Source organism: Phycodurus eques, chromosome 10 (assembly GCF_024500275.1).
Source record: "Phycodurus eques isolate BA_2022a chromosome 10, UOR_Pequ_1.1, whole genome shotgun sequence".
Classification (NCBI taxonomy): Eukaryota; Metazoa; Chordata; class Actinopteri; order Syngnathiformes; family Syngnathidae; genus Phycodurus; species Phycodurus eques.
In genome coordinates, this window is record NC_084534.1 from 24,512,487 (window position 1) to 24,535,253 (window position 22,767).

The 22,767-nt window shown below is 42.6% G+C and overlaps 1 protein-coding gene across 1 annotated transcript; it reads left to right on the plus strand.

Annotated features, from left to right (window-relative positions):
* The first annotated feature begins 9,486 nt into the window (after positions 1 to 9,486).
* si:ch211-286o17.1 (hematopoietic progenitor cell antigen CD34) lies at positions 9,487 to 22,725 on the plus strand. The gene is made up of 8 exons (XM_061688175.1): positions 9,487 to 9,661; positions 18,068 to 18,175; positions 19,278 to 19,507; positions 19,594 to 19,674; positions 19,854 to 19,974; positions 20,105 to 20,157; positions 20,224 to 20,373; positions 21,649 to 22,725. The coding sequence occupies exons 1-8, from the start codon at positions 9,577 to 9,579 to the stop codon at positions 21,832 to 21,834; spliced, it is 1,014 nt and encodes a 337-aa protein (XP_061544159.1). The 5' UTR covers positions 9,487 to 9,576; the 3' UTR covers positions 21,835 to 22,725.
* The last annotated feature ends 42 nt before the right edge of the window (positions 22,726 to 22,767 follow it).

Consider the following 22,767-nt stretch of genomic DNA (forward strand, 5'->3'; position numbering starts at 1 on the left):
CACATCGTCTGGCAGAGGAGATCGAAAGAGCGCACGCAGATGCTAGAAATCCAATACAATATTGATTTGTTAATTAAAGAAAGGATGGAAGAAAAAGTGGAGTGCACCTGGATGGTTGACTACTGCCATCCTGTGGATAAAAGTATAGTGACTTAAGCAATTTAGAAAGCGGCTACATCATCAGCCCAACTTAACATTCTTAAGGAGCTCATCAGAGAGGCTGTGCATCTTGTGTGTGCGCGCGTGCGTGCGGAGGGTCCCGCAGGTCCGAAATACTGACACACTCATGATTCACCATGATGAAAGGAACGCTCGCTCTCAAACGTTGATGATTGCCTCACTTCCGTTCTTTGGCCTGCAAACTAAAAGGGTCAGCAAGACATCGCCGCCTGGACCAGACAGAGAGATAATGGTCAAATCCCCCCCCTTGCCCACCCACTTCTTCTCAGACTCTCCCTCCTGCCCTCTGGAAATCACTTCAAGACAGGCGCCCTCCGACGCAGCCAATGAGTGAGCTCTGTGGGATTTACAGTTCTATTTCATGTATTTATTTTTTTTAAAGCTCCATAAAAAAAACCACATTACAACACGCACGCGTGTCTGCCATGTGTTTGTCAGAACACATTTCGTCAATTTAAAACATTTATTCCAAAAGTAAAAAAATGCCCTCCACGGTTAAACAGTCAAGGCAGAGAGCAACAGAATCATTGTGGCGGTACAATATTGTTCCGGGTGGCCCGGCCTTTCCTCTTCCCAACAAAGAGCATCGCTTTTGGAGAGAGCTGCTGTTTTATAGCTTCCTGCGGGGGGCTTCTGCCAGAGGCTCTCAAATATTCCACTCGCAGAATACCGAGCAAACACTTTGCCTACCAAATAAAATAGTCAAGATTTATATGAGGAACAAAAGAACGAACGAAACTGGACAACGAGTCGCTAAGATGCGGAAAAAAAAAAAAAAAAGAAGTAATTCACTGTAGGTTTTTAGGTTTTATGATCTGAAGTCAGTCAGAAACAGTTGACATATCAACTGTTTAAAAGGGTAAGTCTATAGTTTAGCACCTATGCGCTTAAAAGTTATCCAATAAAAGTATTATTTTGCAATGCATTGGTTGTTGAGTGTTTTGACACTTTACGCACCTTGCCCGGTTTTACATGACCTTGACAGTTTCTTATTGATATTTAAAGGAGAAATTATGTTTGTGTTTTTTTTTTTTTTTTTTTTTAAACAAAATAAACCGTTAAATACTGGTGGGCCAATGGTGAATTCTACTGTCATTACCATGACAACCGAGGCCGGCGCTTGCGTCTTATTTGGCTTGATTTACAGAAACAGAGACCAGAGTTTGTGAGTTAATCAAGACAAAGCATGTGTACAACACCAGTGTTGTAATAGTGCCACGAGTTGTACACTGGTTCCCTCTAGTGATATGTGAAAGAATCACTGCCTGGCTACAGTCCCTCCGTCTTGTTTTTGACCAATACCTAGGGGCTACTATCATACGATAATGCTGTTTGGAAAAACTGGCTCCCCAGAGACCCAATTATTTGGATACAAACCTTGAATAATTATCCATAATACTGTATATCCCTTTTAAAACATTCATCCATTCATGCTCTGCGTCCTCTGTTCAGTCTCTACCGGCGGACACCTTATTTAGAGAGCACATAGAGCTAAGACAACAATCCGCCTGAACAGTCACACAGTCATTGAAAGGGGAGAATAAATAAATAAAAGCCCACTTATTTATGTCAGCCGAGTGAACCACAACACTATTCAATTACAATTTGAAACGTGTTCTCGTGTCTAACACTCATTATGTTGGTAGAAAGGTGTTTTTATTGAAGAGCATTTTGGGCAAAAACATCACCGCCGAATTCTCTAGCGATGGGACTAATTATGACATTCTAATTAATGTCGCTAAGCAGCACAGTAGGATAGTAGGAAGCATGGTTTTGGGTCCCGATCTGGCTCAGACCTTCCTCAGTGGCATTTGCATGTCAACCCCTGTGTGAGTGTGAGTTTTCTCCAGGAAATGCGGCTATCCATCACATTCATACAAGTCCAGGGTGTACCCCGCCTCTCGCCCAAAGTCTGCTAGGATACGCTCCAGCTACCCATAACCGTAATGAGGACAAGTGCTGTAGAAAACTGAAAGATGAATGGAAAATTAATGTAGTTAACTTGTGAAATGTCGTCATAAATAACATTAGTTCAAAGCCCAGTACAGTAGTTCCTTGGAATTTACATGGTTCAGCGATCAAATAACTTTACTAAAGAATTCAATGACCAAAAATCCAGAGCCCAAACCAAACCTTCTATTTTCTTTGTCAAATGGTAATGACGACCTAATTCTAAAAGGAACTTTTACTTCACCGCGTTTTATTTGCTTTAAGGTTTGCCATTGACATTATTTACTTGCAGAACTTCTCTACTGTTATTATTATTCTCTTATAGGGAAAACTGAACAGAAACCCAAAGAAATGCAGCCTGTTTGTTTTTGAATCCCGACGGGCCGCTGTAATCGCGTAGGCCTCCCTCCCAATCAGCTCTGCAGTGTTTCATCAAAAGCTCTTCTGTGGCATGAGACCACACGGCCATGACTTCACTCCCCATGACCCCGTGATGGTTCACTGGTTGGCATTCCATTTCATATTTTTAGCTACTATCCTCGGAAGACTGGGAACCCCCCAAAAAGGACTTTTCACTGATCTGTCATCTTCAAGACCACATTAATTCCTGCTTTCAACACATGAACTATTTTTTTGTAATACTTCCATTAGTGCAACGCCATCACGAAAGCGTAACAAGACCAAACAGTAACCACAACAAGGTGGAAGATAGCTAGAAAAAGTCTGTAAAAGGAAGCACACTTAAATGATGCATGAAATGACTGAGTCACAAAGAGTGCAGCCGGAAACATCAAATACAAACTAGAAAAGAAATCTGAGCCAGGACGCTGGGCGACTGTTTCAGGGTTATTAATATTTATATATAATAATATATATAAATAATAATAATAGTTATTAATATTTCAAACAAACAAGCAAATGTAGAAATACGCTTGCTGATATTACAAACCTTTGTCAGACAGTAATGCTAAAGCAGGATACACATATACCGATATTCAGATTCATTTTCAACCCAATCCCCCACCGCTCAACGTCAGCAAAAGCCAGATTAACAGAGATCTCGAAAAGATTATCCTGAGTGATTATCCTTTGGTGTGCAGTGTGTTAAGAACAGTCAGGGCTGACAATCGTAAATGTTAAACGTGCAAGATTTACGTTTGCAAATCGTTATGCCCTGTGGCACACGCTGCCTCTCACAGGTCAGTCTTCGTACTACGACAGACATCTGGTTTGGAGGAGGAGCCTCGCAATTATCGGTTATGAGTGTAGTGTGCCGTGTTGGTTCCGAGTACACCACATACCGTAATTTCTCGTGTGTAATAGCCATTTTTCCCCCGAACAAATTGTCAAAAGTCAATAGTGCGCATTATACATTTTATACATTCATTTTATAAATGAATGCCGTCATCTAGAGGTTATGAAAAAGCTGTACACTTTTATTCCAAAATGCCACCGCACCCGAGAGCTTATGAGAGAGGTGTACACTTTCATTCTAATATGCCACCGTCACGTAGTGGTTTTGTAAAAGGTGTAGCCTACACTTTCATTCCAATATGACAGGGGTACGTATGACTGCATATATGTACAGTTGTGCTCATAAGCTTACATACCCTGGCAGAATTTGTGAAATATATATATATATAATTAGTTTTTTTATTATTATTTTCAATATGACTGATGACTGAAAAACAACCATCATCAATTTCTTAATGGTTATGCTTTTCTGAATTGCTTGACCGTTTAACTTCAATCCCATTAAAATAAAATTAAATGTGTGTTGTCTGCCCTTTTATGTTTTCTTTAAAGAATTGTAACCATCTTACAAATTCTGCCTGAGTAATCAAACATATTAGCACAACTGTGTGTTTTCTCATTTACTAAATAAAAGTAGGGCTGTGAATTTCAAAATAAGTGCAAGTAAATAAATAAAGTATTACGTGTTCAAGTGCTTAACTTCAGAATAATTCTTTGAATAAAAAATCTAAAAATACAGATAATACTTCATGTTTTGATCATATCGGTAGAAGCAAAATCATGCATTATAAAAATGCATTATACATAGGTAGAATAATTTTCCAGAATTTTAAGGTCAACTTTGAGGATGCGTATTATACATGGGTGCGCATTATACACGATAAATTACGGTACTATAAGAGCAGTCAGCATGCCAATTTTCTGTCATATTTTTAAAAATTGGATGTTAGATGTTCAAAGACAGTGTGTGTGTACACGTCTTACGTCAAATTAATATCTGTTTGCAGTTTGAGCTCAGTGATCGTATTTGTGTCAAAAAAAAGGCACATTAGTGAAGCATTTGACTTGAAAGGCTTCACTGTGTCCTCATGCTGTGAAGAACACTGAAAACAATTTGCCCTCTTGTGAAAATAAATGTGTAGCCAAAATACGACGTCTCTCAATATTGATGAAATGTCATCTGATATAAAAAAAATCATCTGTTTAGTGTGGCTGATGCAAACAGTGAGCATGTTATTCCAGCCAGGTGGCCCGAGTAAAGTTACGGTATTCCACATTTATCCTACAACCCCAATTCCAATGAATTTGGGACGTTGTGTTAAACATAAATAAAAACAGAATACAATGATTTGCAAATCATGTTCAACCTATATTTAATTGAATACACTACAAAGACAAGATATTTCATGTTCAAACTGATAAACTTTCAACCTTTCAACATTAATGTTGCCTTCACAGATGTGTAAGTTACCCATGCCATGGGCACTAACACAGCCCCATACCACCACAGATGCTGGCTTTTGAACTTTGCGTCCATAACAGTCCGGATGGTTCCTTTCTTCTGGCCCGGAGGACACGACATCCACAATTTCCAAAAACAATTTGAAATGTGGACTCATCGGACCACAGAACACTTTTCTACTTTTCATCAGTCCATCTTAGATGAGCTCGGGAGCCCAGAGAAGCCGGCGGCGTTTCTGGGTGTTGCTGATAAATAGCTTTTGCTTTACATAGTAGAGTTTCAAGTTGCACTTATGGATGTAGCGCCGAACTGTATTTACTAACATTTGTTTTCTGAAGTGTTCCTGAGCCAATGTGGTGATATCCTTTACACATTGATGTATGTCAGTTTTTGATGCAGTGCCGCCTGAGGGATCGAAGGTCAGAGGCAGTCAGTGTTGGTTTTTGGCCTTGCCGCTTACCTGCAGTGATTTCTCCAGATTCTCTGAACCTTTTGATGATATTATGGACCGTAGACGATGAAATCCCTAAATTCCTTGCAATTGTACGTTGAGGAACATTGTCCTTAAATTGTTTGACTATTTTCTCACGCACCTGTTCACAAAGAGGGGAACCTCGTCCCATCTTTGCTTGTGAATGACTGAGCAATTCAGGGAAGCTCCTTTTGTACCCAATAATGGCACCCACCTGTTCCCAATTGGCCTGTTCACCTGTGGGATGTTTGATGAGCATTCCTCAACTTTCTCAGTCTTTTTTGCCACCTGTCCCAGCTTTTTTGGAACGTGTTGGAGCCATAAAATTCTAAGTTAATGATTATTTGCTAAAAACAATCAAGTTTATCAGTTTGAACATTAAACATCTTGTCTTTGTCTGATTCTGATTCTGATATAGCTTGAACATGATTTGCAAATCATTGTATTCTGTTTGTATTTGTTTAACACAACGTTCCAACTTCATTGGAATTGGGGTTGTATTTCACAAAGTGCTTATCCAGACTTTTCTGTACAACTACAACCAAAGAAGACAATACAGATGTCAACGTTCAGTGAAACTGACAACACAGTGTGGTGACAAAAAAAAGGTTTCTGCTTTTTGCCTTTTAGTGGGAACTTTTATATCTTACAGTGTACATTATATTGCCTCATAAGACATATCAGGATTGGTCATTATATATAGTTCTTGGCAGAGAAAAGAGGCTGTACACTACAGGAAAAAAGGAGAGATACGTGCGTGGACGAGCAAAGAAAGTCAAAGAGCAAAAGCACGCAGGGAAATAAAAAAAAAAGTGATTACACACTTACAAAAGGGTCTGGATTTGGATTTGTGTGGGCTTGGCTGAACCTAAAGGGGATTCCTTGTGAGAAAGTGCAAGCACAAAGGCTCAGTACAAACATTTCTCCCGAGACACTTCATCATGCATTTAGCACATTGGCTTGGTACAGTAGATGCGCTTTACGTAATCGTGAGGTGCGACTATCAGAGTTGGCGCAAGTCCACCTACAAACTTAACCGCACTGTCACAAATCATTTAAATGACCGCCTGATACGGGAGCAGATTGCAGCCCATCGTGGAAAATGGGCAGCGACTAATTGGAAAAGAGGTTGCATGCGTGAAAACGGATGTGCACTAAAGGGTACACTATTGACAAGTAAGGCCAACAGGTTTGAAATCACTATATGCATGTGGTACAACATTCCCCGCTGTCTGACGCGCTTTGTTGGTTTCCCCGCCACGTGACGAACACACACTCGGCTACGTGGACGTATGTAATTATTTGGTTAGTCTGACTTTTAACATAGTGTACATGTCAACACCTTACTCATTTTGTAAGCTAAAGCATGTGGTGAGATGTCAAGTTTTGACTGTGATCTGCACATGCTCCAATGTTCCTCCGCCCCAAGGTTAGACTGGGAAATACAAGAAGCCATTGGGAAGGGCAGCATGCAATACAACATCAGCCGGCATACAACACTGACCATAGAGAATAAACCAAGGACCCCCTAAATCCTAAATGAATTCCATTTGCATGAGGATTCAAAGATATTTTGTATTTCTTGTTTATCCGTCCACGGTCAGTCAGATTTACAAATTTAAAGTATGAGCCAAACCGAGTAGCATTTGGCATATGTGCCAGTAAATTAGCAGCCTGACATTAAAAACTGGTAGACTCGTATTTTTATGACCTGTTGTTTGAAGCAGATCTTTGATCTCCGGCGTTGGTCCTCCTTTATTAATTAGATTGCATTTCGTGTGAAAATCTACTTTTGAAATTATATTTTTTCAGGTTCGCTAAAATGTCTTCCATGTTTGGCTTTCATTTGGAGCAACATTTTAGAATGCACTGACTGTAGCAGGTGATTGGCTCATTGCCTTCCTGTTACGGCCCTAAAGCTGGCCCTCCGCCAACGTGAGCTGGAACTCCAAACCAAAGCTCGAGACGTTGACCTTACGCATATGGCATAAGAGCTATGGAGATGGAGACATCTTCTCACCAAGCTACTTCTACCACAGCACCACCACCTATGCTACGGGTTTAGAACACCAAACTCTGCTCAGAATGGCGACAGCTCTCTGTGTCAGAGTACTAAGTGTCCTAAAAGTAACAGTAAACAAGAAAGACGTACTTTGTATTGCCCCTTGTGCACAATATTTTCGAAAATGCCACTCTTTGTTGTCTTCTCATCCAGTCCATTCATTTTAACATGGAAGATTGCAAGTGGTAACACAATGTGAGGGAAATGAAAAGTGGAATGGTTTGAGTCATATATTTTGGGATTCTTTCCAATGAAAATGCAATGCCAAACAGGATGGAAACAGGACATCATTTGAGTGCTTTCCTGTCCACGCGTACTGGGAAAACAAAACAGTTCGATAAGATCTTAGCCTAACTACTGCAACCAAAAACAATGTAGAGCACAGGTGTCAGTCAAGGCCTGCAGGCGTCTAGTCATGAAAATGATAACCAAATGCTGGGGCAATTAAGTAATATGATCAAGCGATTATTAAAGTTTCCACAAGGAGCATATCAGGTAAAAGATGTGTAACTGCCTCGCCCGTAAACAAATGCAGTGCAGCTCAGCTTCTGGCTAGTGAACGTCCTGGCTGTTCATATGTTTAAAAAATATATTTGTAGTGGAGTGAGATTTATTTATTATAATTATTATTGGATTGTCACTAGTTATTTTTAGTCACCCGTTTTAAATCCCCTTTGTCTTTCAAATTTTCTTTTATTGGGATATTTTTTAATTAATAATTTTCCATTGACTTAATGTATTTCTTTGACTTTGTAAAGCACTTTGAATTGCCTGTGTATGAAATGTGCAATACAAATAAATTTGTCGTGGTTTTTGGTTTCCCATTTGACCCCCAGTGATTATAAATGTGGTTTCATCGTTATAGCCAGCCCCACGAGGGCAACCATTACTACGATGTTGCCCGCGATGAATAGGTATGACAGCCTTACCGTGAGTAAAATGAACTAAAAATACCTTAAAGTTCACCTAAAAATGAAAAGCGGAATGTGTTATGGGTCTCTTCTGCCACTGAGGGTTAAAGGTCCGTTCAGCACAATCTGACAGGAAACTGTGATTGACGAGGACTCAAGTAGCTGCAATACTTAACTAGCTAACAGACTATTGAATGTTTTACTGGGGTGATGCGAGTGCTGCTGTCCAGCTGTGCTTGCCGTAATCGGCACGCCGCTGCTTTGCCCCACTGGGGCGGGGGTGTGCGTTGAGCAAGTCTCGTCTCAAGTCACGGTGAGAGGCCAATTGGCCGCCCTGACACCCCGCTGTTTGAGCTTGAGGTTTGGGTAGCGGTCTGCCAGGGGAGGTGGAGGAGGGGTGGAGGAGGAAATGGGATGTGGGGGTGACGGGCAACGGTGTCAGATGACACGACTGTTTTAAGAACAGATCCCAGCGGTCCGCTTCTACTAACTGTTGTCTATGAGGGTGGGAACTTTTTTTCTTAACAAGTCAATTAGCATACTTTCGCCAGCGCTTCCACATGTGTGAGAGCATGAGAACTGCGAAAGCAATTTTTAATTTGCAGGACAGAGTCCAGACGCCGGGGGCTCCTCTGTGGAAGTGTGAAACATTTGAACGGATCCTGCGGTGTCTTCGACCGCCGCTGATTGATGGCCGCGTTGAGGGCCGCTAGCTTCGGGCTACAGAAATGGATTCATACAATTAGCATAACACTGAGTCGCACCTTTGTTTCCAACGTGATATTGTGCTCAGCAGTCCATCTCCATAAGCCTGTTAGAGACTGGAGTGTCCCGGCCTTTTGTCAGCAGTCACCTTTCATTGTGTGCTGGTTTACTGCCCCCATCCAGCGGGATTCACAGGTCAGGGACTCATTTTCTACATCACCTAACAAAGGAAATCCTCAACTGTAGAGCAGTTTTAATGTCTGTATATGCTGAAAGTGAAAGGTATTTGCGGAATGCTGCACTTTTTGAAAACACGCAGCATCCTAATAAGAGTCTATTCTCCTGCTGAACAACATCTGCCTTGCTTCACGGCGAGGGGCGTGGCCGGCAGGAAGACGGGTGAAGGGCTGGGCCTCGACAAGGGAGAGAGGGAGTAAGGGAGGGCTGTATAAAAGTCACAGAACACAAGTGGGGCTTTATCCATTCCGGTCCGGGTAAGAGGAAACCTTAAGCCGCTGCTGAACCAGCTTTACCTCCACTTTTCCCTCCATTTTTGACCACCACCGTCTGACGCGTGCACATGGCAGCATCATCTCCACAGCGAGCAGGGCTACGTGCCAGCATGCTGGCCTTGGCCTTTCTCCTCGTCGGTTCCGTCATGATTGGTGAGTAATGCATTTTTAAATGTTGCAAAGTGGAAGAAAGTGTGCTAAACTAGTTCAGCTGCAGGGAAACCAGAGTGCCGGGGGGGTTGGGGTGGGGGGGTGGGGGGGAGTTGGAGGAGTTTGAATGGTTTTCCAGTTTGAATTCAGATTTTAACCCTACAATCTCTCTGCTCACCGGAACGTAAACAAACCGTTTCAATCCTGATGTTCTATGGTGTACATTTTGCTTCGATTGAAAAGGGAGTTGTTTTGGGGTGGGGTGCTTTTGCCCCTCGAGATGTGGTGCTCCAAGGCAAACAAAGGGATCATTTGAATGATCATTATGATACATGCTGGGATCTGAAATGATTATTTAAAGACTATATCATTATTTGAGGCTTTTTTCTTTCAGCTTTAAAGTCATTTACTGCTATTTTACTATTGATCTTCCCAACTTTGAGAAAGGTCCCTATTATATTTAACTGGATGAAACATGAAGCCGTGTGTGTGTGCGTGTGTGTGCGTGTGTGTCTACATAGTAGAGGAGGCTTTAGTGAGACATTCTCGTTGACTGATGGAGTTGAACTGTCTGGAAAATTGGATACAGCTCGCATGCTCAAGTTCAATTGAAGAAATTCTAAAGGTTTTTCCAACTAAATTCAACAGTAGCTTCGTTTATTTTCCCCTGCAGCATCTTAGAATGACCTCAGGCTCCTTTTTGTCACTAGATTTTGCACAATGAATTTTGTCCTTTCAACATCCCCCCCCAAGCTGCTTATATTCCATCCAATTGCAAAGAGTGAGAGTTGAGATCTTGCTACAACAAAACTTTCAGAAAGCCACCACCAAATAAGGAAATAAACACCTTTTAAGCCTCTCTGTAATCAAACCTCTTTCCAAGGAAGTTGCTTCAACAGTAAGAAGGAACTCCAGCCAGGCCATTTGATTAAACTCCAGTTTTAGTTCATTAATCACAACATGAAGAGCTGGAGGGTCACTCGCAAATAAAATGTGACAAAGCCAAGTTTCAATCTTACATATCAAATTGGAGCTGAGCGTAAACAAAACCTCTGTGTGGTGGCCTTCAATTAATCACAACTTAATTCGAAACGGGTGTCTACCACAGCTCATGAGCTCATCCATGTAGGGAAGTTTTTGTTTTTTTTTGGGGGGGGGGGGGCTGAAACAACATTGTTGTATAGATTCTGAAACAGAAAAGTCAAATATCATACACATGGAAAATCCCACGTGTTGCGTTACATTTGAACTAAACGTCTGCTTCCTGAGCTGGACTCAACTAACCAACTGAATTGTCTTGTTAACTTGGGTGATTGTAGCTGTGCTGCATCTTACGTAAGCAAGGAAGGACAGTCTTACTCAATGGGCGAGATTTATGAGCTCTAAAGTGTGTAATGGTTACCGGGACGAAAAGAGAGGGGGAGTTCTGCTAGCATAATGGACAGGCCCACATGGGAAAACTCCTGCGGCGAAAACATTCAACAGGCTTCTTGTGGAAAAATGGGAACATAAAAGTAAAGGAGATTTCGCGTGTTTGGACAGACCACCTAACATATTTCACCAATGCACCATAACACAGTATGAGGTCTGTGTGAAGTGGTTTTAGGGCAGTTCTTCAGTCCGGCAGCGAACCCAGCCCAAGGTTCCTGCCAAGGTAGGAACATGTAATTATGTTAACCATTGTTTGTGGAGCCACTATAGAAGTAACAGATGCAGTCAAATGTCAACGGCAGCGTAGCATCAAAGTGATGCAATGAGATCCCAGTCAAGTACATATGCCGTCCCACTGTTTCCAAGGCGTACTGGTCCCAGGAGTAGGCTAAAGCTATACATATGGCTACTTTTTAAATTGTTACTTCCATGATACAATGGAAATGTAACTGGTGGAATGGGACTTGATCAAGCGACACATTTTCAAAAATACAGTGGGCCTTATGATGGAGTAAGAAATGTATGCTGTTTACATTTAATGTCAGCATGCAGTACCATGTAAGGTGGTGCATTTGTGTGCGCTTAAATCACTGGCGAGTTACACGCTGGCGTGCATTTGCATTGTTTGTTCGCATTAAATTAACTTTCCTAAGGTGAAGCTACGTGATTGTTTTAAATACACCATGTGTAATTGTCTTTGTTTTATATTTTATGTTTTGTTTGACAGTAAACTTCAGCTTGAAGCCTCTTTTTTTTTGAAGAATTGTTCATTGTTTGCCGAACTGCTGCTTGTAAAGTGAGTTGGGTGAACTTTTTGCTTGCAAATCAATGCAAAAAATATCGCCAGGACGACGGCTTGTATCGAAAGAAAACTCAGTGGCAATATGTTTTTGTGTGTTTATTTATTTTCTCTTCAACTGTCAAAACCCAACACCGTTCCGTCAAGGTGTGGTCCTGCCCGCTGTTTGACCGGAAAAATTGTTGCCAACATTGTTGTGTAACAACAGGATTGGAATGAACACTAAATAAATAAATACAAATAAAAGGTTTACAGATAGTTGTGCAAAATGTACCATGCGAGCTGAACTGCGCTGTATCACTTGGTGAAAACGTGGCTTAAATCAAACAACTTCATGGCTTTAATCAAACACCTTCATGCTTTAAATAGGGGCAGGAAGCTTGAGCGATAGATGGCAACGTTAACTGCTTAAAGCACTGAACAATGTTTCAAAATCTTTACACATGGACTAAATGCACTCACGTCGTAAGTCTTAATGGCTTGTTATAGCCAATACCACCCCTGGATGCATGCACAAGTAGTTACTTTTCTGAAAATGTACTACGTCTCAAATTCTTTCGGCGCGCAATCGATACGAAGCCTCTGAGCATCTGACTCACTGTGGAAGCCGATCCCTCAAATGTCTACCTTCACACAATCAAACCCAACAAGGCCTATTCACAGCCAAAGGCAAATGTGAGCGTGTGCACTGGAGAGGGGGAGGGTTGGGGTGCAACACGAACGCACCAATTGGAAGCAGATGTCACGTTTCCTGATTGTTGTCCCCGCAAGCAGGCACCTCACTTTTGATAAGCAGCCCTCGGGGTCGGGACGGCTGCAGCTGGGCAGCACCGGGTGAAGTATGCGCCGCGTCCACGGACCTGATTGAAATTGTGAAAAAGCCCGTTGTTTTCCTGCCAAGGGGAGAGAACGGGGTGGCTATCAATCGCTCTGACACGAATGAAGGGGAGGAAGGGGGATACGTGGGAGGGGGGGTTATTTGGTATAGTCAAGATACTGGGGATCAGCAGCCTGTTGTTTCAAAGAGGGTAGAGTTGCAAAGCACGCTGAACCCAAAGGGACCAGGCTCCGGTGTCACATTCCTCGGCATGCTCTTAACTCTCCAACTCAGGTTCATTAGGAGGAACGGATATGAAATTACAAAGCAAGATACTTCCATTTACTCCTTTATTTGTCAATTGGGAAAAGAGCAGGAAAAGATGCTATTTTTGATGTTCTGATTCATCTATTTGGTGCTAGTGTGAGCTGAAGATTCAGGGAGAGGCACGACTCCAAAAAGATGGATAGCAATCCCACTTGCACAGCTCGTCATCCTGAATAAACTGAAAGAAGACAGCATGGAGTCGCCGAATGTTACGCTGATTAAATAAGGCCACCACAGCACCAACTTTATGTCTTTGTGAAGACAGAAGCTTTGATGTGTACAAGGGCAATGTTGTTCATTTTGTTAAAAATAATCTAATCTGAAAGGTCAAGGTTTTGACCACTCATGACCGACCGTCAAGCACAGACCGGCGATTTGAAGAAACTATTTTAGCCCGTCCGTCACGTCGTTTGGTACCAGCTAAATCAAGACCGAGCATGGCATTCACACGTCGAGCTTGAAGAAAACATCTGCTAGGAACAGAGAGGTCTTTATTGAAATGGTCATAGTGGGTCACAACAGCTCCAGTGTTGACAATAAGCTTTTAAATCAGCATGCAATTACATTTAGTTTACAGCTGGCAAACCTAAATGGGACAATTCCCAGAAAAATAAGTGCCTGTGTGCCACATCCATCACATGGTTTTAGACGGGACGCTAGCAGAACTTTGGGGATGTTGTTGGTCCAATGAAGACCACAGATGCCACATTATTTGGCACGAGGCGTTGCAACGGGGAATAAAACACGTCGAAAGTGTAAAGAAAGGCAGGGCGAGTTCTGTGCGGCCATGGGAAACATCTTGCTTGCTCTTTTTTTGTCCCGAGGAATGAAATAAAGAACACATGTAGTGAGAGGAGATGGTTATGGTCTGGATCTTGACACGTTTCTCTCCCGAACGTGGGAAGGTGTGTACGGCTCACCTCGGAGGATGCCTGGGATTAGCCGTGCGTGACTGGGAGAAGGGCGAGCAGTTGGCGAGGGGCGTGGGGCAGGCAGGCTTCTATCCCGCCACATTCCTCCATCCCGAGTCCCAAAAGATGGGGGGGGGGATACCGCAGCAGTCCCTCAAAATGCTGTCTGGTCGGAAAATCGTAAATGGGAGTGATGACGTCAACACAAAAGGTCAAGACTAATTAGGACCATGGTGGTACTGGAGGTTTTCTGTGTTTGTGCAACGAGAGACACACCTGCTGATCACAAAATGTTCATTGTAGGAAATGGTAGGGGTGGGGAAGTCCGTGTGTGTGTGTGTGTGTGGAGGGGGGGTGGGGGGGGGTATTCCGTTTGATGTGGAGTACAGTGGAAACTCCAAGGTAGCTCAAAATCCATTCTGGGTAACTCGTCAAACTATTTGTCCGGATTTCTAAAAATGTTCCCCTAAACTATAAATAAACTTTGAACATTAAACCTTATAACTACACAGATGGCTGTCATACTAAAAAGAAGTGAACCGCTATTAATGGGAAACCCTTAATACAACAAAAACTTCAGTCCGTTTTTTGACTCTCAGTTAGCAAGTATAAAAATAAGTTACGGATGCCACTGTAATCCGTAAAAACTAAACACTCGCTCTTAACTTTGACAAGTTTGATAACTATGGTGACGTTGGCGCCTTTGAATGCGCGTCCGCTTGCTTCATGTAACTTCTTTGTTGAGTGTTGTCCTTCTATTGGTAAGTGTCTCTCTCACTCACACACACACACACACACACACACACACACACACACACACACACACACAAAGCTAAACGCAGTCAGTGGATAGTCACTGAACTGAGCTCTAGTGAGGTACGCTGATGTCTTGTGTTTGAACTCCAATTTTGGGGCATTTTTTTGACAAAATGTTGGTTAAATTTGACTTTAGAGGTTCCGCTGTATTTGACAAAATTAAAAAGAAACGATATGGTATGACACACTCCATACACACAGCAGACAATAGTATAATTTCTCGGGAAAATGAAAACCAGAAAACATCAATTATGTCTTGCGACATTTATGAATAAATCACTTTGCCAAAACAAGACAGTTTGATTGAATTCAATTACATTTTGAGCAACATTCTACTCCATTTTTATGAGAAGAAGGTTCTGCAAAAAAGGGTGCGGTCATGTTTCGCAAAACCGCCAACTCAAAAGTATAAATCAGCCATGAATCAATAGTTGTGGCTATGTCAAAATGTGTCAAAGGCAGCGAGGTGCTGTGGGGTTCAAGGGCCACTCGCAATCATTAATCAAAACACCAGTCTGATATTTTGTAACACCACTGATGGAGGTTCACCTCAGCCTGCTACAGCTCCCCCGCTGAGAGGGGAGGGGTCACCGAGCAACGCAACAACACACCTTCACTTTTCAGCACTCCGCCGCTTGAGTGAGTCACGTTCTGTGTAACAAAACCAATTTACGCACCAGCCACTTTCAACCTCATCCCTTTTACGGTGAAATAAACAAGCGGACCACGCCGATACGGAAAGGAAGATGGCATCTGTAGATGACAGCCTGCAGGCCAGGGTTGTAAAAAACAGACGCACAAGGTCAGAGAATGATTGTCCTGTTATGTAGTCGCCACCAAATATTCTGGACAATGTAATATATAGTATTTGCTGGCTACCATAAAATCCTCCCAAAGTTATGCGTGGTTAAATTAGCGTTTATTAAAACAACTAATAGTCCATTTAGAAGGTCCAGCGCCGGAGAGAGTAACATGGAGTATATTACGTATAACACGTTTGCAAAATGATTGTTCTTAAAAAAAGTGCTTTATTCTGAAACCTTCATATATACACAAGCGAGCATGTCCACGTTTGTTAGCTTGACACGTGGCGAAACCTTCAAAAAGGTCAGCCCTGTGTATGTTGCAAAGTATAGAAACCATATTTCCGCTACACACTTACGTACGTAGAATATAACGAGCAGCTGTCGTGGACAGTTGCGAACACAGAGCATGCCAGAGGGCCTCCTTGCAGATTAAACGGCCCGAGCACCTGCACACACACAACACGCTGCGCTGACCGCGGTGGCACCCGCTAGTCACGTCGATTTACCGGGTTAGCACCCAGCAGACGTGTGGCACTGCAGAATCAACAAATATATTCTGTAATAACCAATCCTGGAGTAGACATGGTTTTTTTTTTTGTCTCTCTTGCGCATCCTCATTTCCCATTGCCATAAAATGTCAGACCGATAGCTAAGCAGACATGGTGATAATATGAGTGAAACCAAGAACGGAATAAATTGACAATTGAGTCGAGCAATTTTTAACGAGGCAAGTTCAGTGCAGTCATGGAAAAATGCTGGAACTTAATACTGCACAACCTAGCGTTTTCAGATATCCCAAGAGTTCAAATAATTCTGATGTGAATTCACAAGGGCTCTAAAAAATGTAGGAGACCTCAGTCCATGTGGTGTACAGAATTTTCCATGTGCAAAATGGATATGTTTGTTTTAACAACAAAAGGATAAATGGGGAATAAGTGGGATTCGTCATCTTTCTAATTACATCATGAACAAAACCTTGGAGAGCACAGCAACCTTCAATTGCAAGTAAACAAACCAAATGAGTATAAATGTTTTCTGATGTTATACCTTTATGAAATAATACCTATGCAATCTGCAGATGTACAGTATATCAATGGGATTTATGGAAGAAAAAAAAAATCACCATAAACCCAATTGCACTGTCTGAAGCCAAGTTTGTGACAGCTTAAAAAAGAAAAGAGCCCACATCTAAATGAAAGCCGCATGTGAACAAAGCCACGAACAATACGACAATTTAAAGAGGGCAGGAAGCAGCAAAACTAACACGGCGAGTGAGCGAGAGCGTAATGAGATCTGCAGAGTCGATGCATTATAGGAATGCTTGGAAACTGAGGTAATGATGGTGGTGTTTTGGCAGCGCAGCGCAAATGTGGGCAGCAGGAATGCCGTGTTTTGGTTTGATCGCCGGACCCTCCTCGCTTGCAATTTGACCTGTCACGCCAACAAAAGGCTTCAAGCGCACCAACGGCTCAGTGTCAGCACAGGGTGGGGTCCCAAAAGGATAGAACAAATACAAATATATCGCAGCGGAAAGTCACAAGATAGCAATAACACATTAAAACTCAATTTTCGAGTCTTAAATTGTGAGGGAAGGACCGGAAAATGACTTAATGACCATCACATAACTCAAAACAGTTGGGAAAGTATTCAGTGGTGGTTTAACCTTGGCTAAACACCCAATCAAGGCGTCATCACACTATGTAATACGTTCAATTACCTCACCATCGATCTGTGAAACTCTTAACTCAAAAGCCTGATTAACTGTGAGTGCATGCGACCATGTGAAGCCAAATTTCCTGAATCAACTTGTAAATGCAAATATTATAGCACAAGTGCATAACTGTTGAACACATTTCTATCCAAGTTAGGCTTGGCATGGGAAAAAGAAAGCTATGCCGCTGATATTTGTACGCCAAGACTAAACAAAGCTCCAGTTTGATGGACAGAACGCGTCACTGTATTTGGTGTGAAACGCTCTCTTCTGGCATGCAGCGCGTCACTACAATAATAAATATTTTTCGCACTTTGGCACAAGTCTACCGTGTCCCCTCTGGCATGTTCAAATTTTCCTGGGAAGTTTTCAGCCTCCTTCCCAGTGGGAGGTGGGCGCATTTGGCTGGCAGGGCCAAGTCTCGTAGTGAGGGACGGTTTATTTGCTAAGGGCTCCAATGTTGACTTTTTTACTCCACAGCCGTTCATTGATTTAAGGTCTTGCTGGGAGATGAGATACTCTTATGGCTGTAAGTGCTCTATTGTATGCTGCGTGCCTTCCGGTCTGCACAGCCAAGGAATGTAAAGCATGGAGTATACAATCACTTCTTCCTCCCCTCTATTAGCGAGGATTACCTCGTAGGCATACATTAAACCTGACAAATCTGTTGTTGTGAAGCTCAAGTCCTGAAGTGGAGTCCCAATTTGACTGTAACTGGATGCTTTACTGTCCACCTTGTATAGTGTGAGTCTTCAAAATTGATCGGGTATGATTTCAACTCTTCTTTACAGCGGGGGTCAGAGCACAAGATGACGTCGTCGCCACGGGGGCAGCGTCTACCGTGGCCGCAGAAGAATACATCAGAGGAGACATGATCCCGATGACAACTGTCGCGCCTGGTAAGCTGGAATTCCTCCCTGGCAACCGTCTCTTGGACTCATTCATGTGTGACTTAAGGTCTCACTGTGGGCAAAAAGAAGCATCATAAAACACAAAGTAGTTCATATCCCTTACCAATAAAACTATTAACTACCACCAAACGTAGGACCCGGTCCAATACATATGGCATTATATTTCACTAGAAATGTTAAGATGTGACGTCAATAATGCTATTTAACTGCTATCATAATGCAGCCGGATTTATGACATTTTTGGACACTTTGCTGGGTTTGACAGTGGCATTTAAACATTTACAAGTTAATCAAAATGACAGGGTTGTTTTCTAAGACAACTTTGAACACATGCGCCGTATTTCTAGAAAATCGTTATTCCGCATTCGAGAAAACTAGGAATCGATATGATGAAAGCTTATGTGTAGACTGACAAATGTTTTGGGAAAAATGCAAAAAAAGACTCTGATCAATGTCTAGATCTACACAACAACTAATAAATAGAAAAATATGTTACAGGGGTCCTCAGTTTATAAATGCGCTACATTCCGATGGCGTCAACATAAGAACTTGTAGATAAGAGGAAAGTGCCGTTGTCATTCACTAACCTACACCAATGCAATAGTAAAGATTGATTTAGGAAATATTTGTATGAAAAACACTTCTCGGTCATAAGTATAAAAGAAAGGGAAAAAATAATAACGGTGGTAACTGAGTGTGACTTCTTGTGCTGCGTTTTGACATTCTTACGCCGCTACGCAAACTACTTCATTGCGTGCCCTTCTTAACGTCGAAACGTCATATGCCGGTACCTTTGTAAACAGAGTACTCTCGCATTCATAGTGGCTGCCGACATTGCTGTACTATTTCTCATCTCCTTGAGGTCACGATACGATTTGCCCCACGATTAGAAATTCTAACAAGTTGGTAATTTCACCGGAAGGTCTGTAAGGCAATAAGTGCCCGGATAAATGTCAAGCTTCTGAATATTAGCGGTCGCGTAGTAACAAGCTACTTGCCATCATTTTGGACAGCCCACAGTAGACACAGAACGTCCGCATATCAGACTGTAAAGCATGTCCTCACCATTTCCATGTAATTCTCTCCTCAGAGACAAACAATCAACTATTTGACATTGTGATGGAAACCCAAGACACCGATCAGCAGACTACAGCGGCGCCGCCTGCGGAACAGACGGACCCGGAAAGCGAGGGAGAGGACACGGCTGAAGGGGGACAGTTCACAGTAGACGTGTACGCAGACGAACCCCAAATCCAGGAACAACAGACCGCCGCACCAGCACCGCCGGCGAGAGGTGACGGCCCAGAGAATATTCCCGAGGTGAGATGTCTCCACGGGACACGTCTCTGAGTTTTATTGTCAGGAAGCCTTTGCTGGTGCGCTCACCTTTGGATTGTACCATGTAGGGCGACGTGGTGTGTGTGAGCAAAGAGGTAGTCCAGGATAAAAACGCTGTCAATCTGAAACTCTTCCAATCTTCCAACTGTGTAAGTAAACGCGGTCCATTCTAATCGGTTTCTTGTGTGTATGCAAACTATAAAGAATGTACTTTCTTCTACCTTCCAATCAGCTACGCTTATTTTTGTCAACTGACTCACAATGAATGGTGACAAACACTACCTACGCATCAGTTCAACAACAATCTCTCATTTCGGTCACCTTGCAGAAAACTACCAAGGTGAAGATTCAAAGCGTTCTCCAAGAGTTGTGCGGGGAAGACTGCAAGCTAGAGATCTACCAGGAGGACAACACAGACCAGATCCTTGTATCTGGACAGTACGTTGAAGGTCAGCCATATGGGAGTAATGATGACGATACATATACACTGTAGTAGTTTAGTTTGGATGGTGTTCAATCTGATCAGCAGCGTGAATGAGGCTGGATTATAACTCAAGGCGTGCCTCTCCTGTTTTGCAGATGACATAAAAGGCATGGTCAACAAGTTCAACAATGACAACATCAAAGACAAGGTAAGAGAAACCGAGGTGAAAATGCTCAAATAATACATTCACAATTATTTTTGTTTTGCTGAGCAGGCTGGTGTGAAGGAAGCATTCCCTCACTGGAGGAAAAACTCTAAACTGGTGCTGGTTTCCCTGTTGCTGACTGGCCTGCTGCTGGCTGCTCTGCTGGTCGCCGGTTATTACTTTAAGACCCACCACAAGAATTCCAAAGGAGTCCGGCTGGTGAGTGGATAAAAGGACACAGACATTTTTAGAAAATTAGGGGGACAAGAAAACAGGAAACCAAGAACAGGCTCTGTGGGGTTTCATTTTAGGTGGAAATACCAAGAACCACAAGACGCTGGACTTTTTGCCTTGCCCAGATCACTCCTGCGATATAGTGCGGCTATATGCAAGCGATGGTAGTGATCAATAAAATGATCAATTTGTTATATTTAACAATTATGGAGGTCATGCAAAGTTTGATCAGTCACTGATGTTAAGTTGCAACATGATGGTTAATGGATTTCCCTATTGTGGCAGCAAACAACAGAAGCCCTAAATCAGTCCTAACCACCTTGCTCACTGAACAGGCTGCGGTGTAAATATCAAACAGATCGCGTGTTTGGTGCAGGATAGGGGCTGCTACTGGTATGAATATTTTAAGAATAGTGGCGATCGGAATAACAAATTGTTGTAATTGTAACTCTAACGCAAAGACGCTGAACATGAACTAAACAGTTGCCAGTGGCACAAGAGTGGGAAAATGGATTAGCATGTGCCGGAAAATTGCCAGTCCACCATGTGGTCATACGGACGGACTTTTCAGGCACCCCAAAAGATTTACCGTCATGTGAATTGCAAGAAAATCATGCCAAATACAAACATTTTTTTCACGGGGTAAATTGATTATCAATCACATTTATGATTCTCCTGTTGTCAGTTAATCACTGGCAAGGACAACCTCACTTAACTCAAACCAGTCGTCTTTTTTCCCCTTTTTAATCTCGCCTCTTGCCACAAGGCTACACATGGTTTCAGTTCCTTTTTCTCAGTAGTTCATGACATCATCTTTTATATCGAGGTACCACATGAGGGTACGCCCATGCGAGCGTTTTGATGGAATTGCCTTTGCTCAAGTCCCCGGTTACTCAACGCTGTGCAACGCCGTCCCGAGTATCACATATCGTATGCGGAGATATTCTTATAGCCTGAGCCACTCCCTTGAAGTGAACGCCATCAGAGAGAATTAGTGTGATGAACGTATGCTAGATGACCTCCCGGCGGACGTCGTGCATCTATGTTCACACAGCTGAAAACCATAAAGTTCATTCAGAAAGAATGTTTTTGTTTACTTTGGGGCTACGCCCGCACGTGCAAATGCATTCTCGCTTCACACATTCGTGCCTGATTGCGCATCCTATTTGAACAGGAAAATGAATTGTTTGGGTTGTGTGTGTTAGCTTGACAACAACCCTGGAAAAAGAAACAGAACAGTCTGCTGTGTGCTTTCTCCAGGCCGAGTCTTACCAGGTGGATGAAGAAAACCAGGCCAACACCCTGGTGTCCGTCGCCCCGCTGCCCCAGGAGCCCGTCAACAAGCCCGCCAACGGAGAAGCTCCACCAGAAAACGGGACCAATCCCGCCCCGACCACCAATGGGCACTCTGCCACCCAGACCCCGGTGGCCGACACAGAGATGTGAATCTTGACAGCAACTATAATCCCCCATCAACCACTGGTTCATTCTACCCACGATCCTCCTGTCCGCTGCCTTCAAGGCTTTCCACACTTTGGAGGGACAAATTGAGCAAAAACAACCGTCTTCCTTACCCTGCAACTCCACCACACAGAACAATGATGACGTCAGTGAGGTTCATAATGACATTAATGACAATGCCTGTAATGTGAATAGTTTGGGATGTCGGCCCTTCCAGGAGGACCCTGCATACAACGTATTTGGGACTTAAACTGATCAGCAGGGGGCTGACTTGGATGTGTCAGCGCCCCCTAACTTTAGTCTTGTAGAGTCAGTCGAGTAATGTCAAATATGTTCTGTTGATCCTCAACATGAATCCTTCTTTAATGTCAAGCAAAGGTCCAATAAGCCATACAGACCAGGTTTTAAATACTTGTAAAAAGGTTTGAGGCTAACTGCTTTTTTTGTATTTTTGTTCTTTGTCGTGGTACTGTCTGTTAACATTTTCTTTGCTTCCCTACCTGCTCGTAAGCTCATAAAAACTATCAAGTATACTAATTGCACTGTAGCAGGTAACAAATGGGACCCAATAATAGTTACCAATCTGGGATTCAACTAGATGTGGTTCAGTTTAACAGCAAAAATCCAATTTGTTGCAAAAAAAAAAGGAATGCTGTGTTAGCATTCTATATACAAACCAAAACTCTGTAACAACCTGCATGATGCTTTTGGATTTAATGACGAGATAGTAAGATGAAGCTATTCTTTGCAAACAAACAAACAAACAAAAATGACTTTACCACCTGCAGCAATCTTCAGCCAAAGCTTAGTTGCTAAAAGTATGTTTTATCATTTGTGTTTGCATTTTGACTAATGACATGAGTGTGCAGCTTTTTTTTTTTTTAACTGACTTGTATTGCTCTGTTTCCACTGGCATTG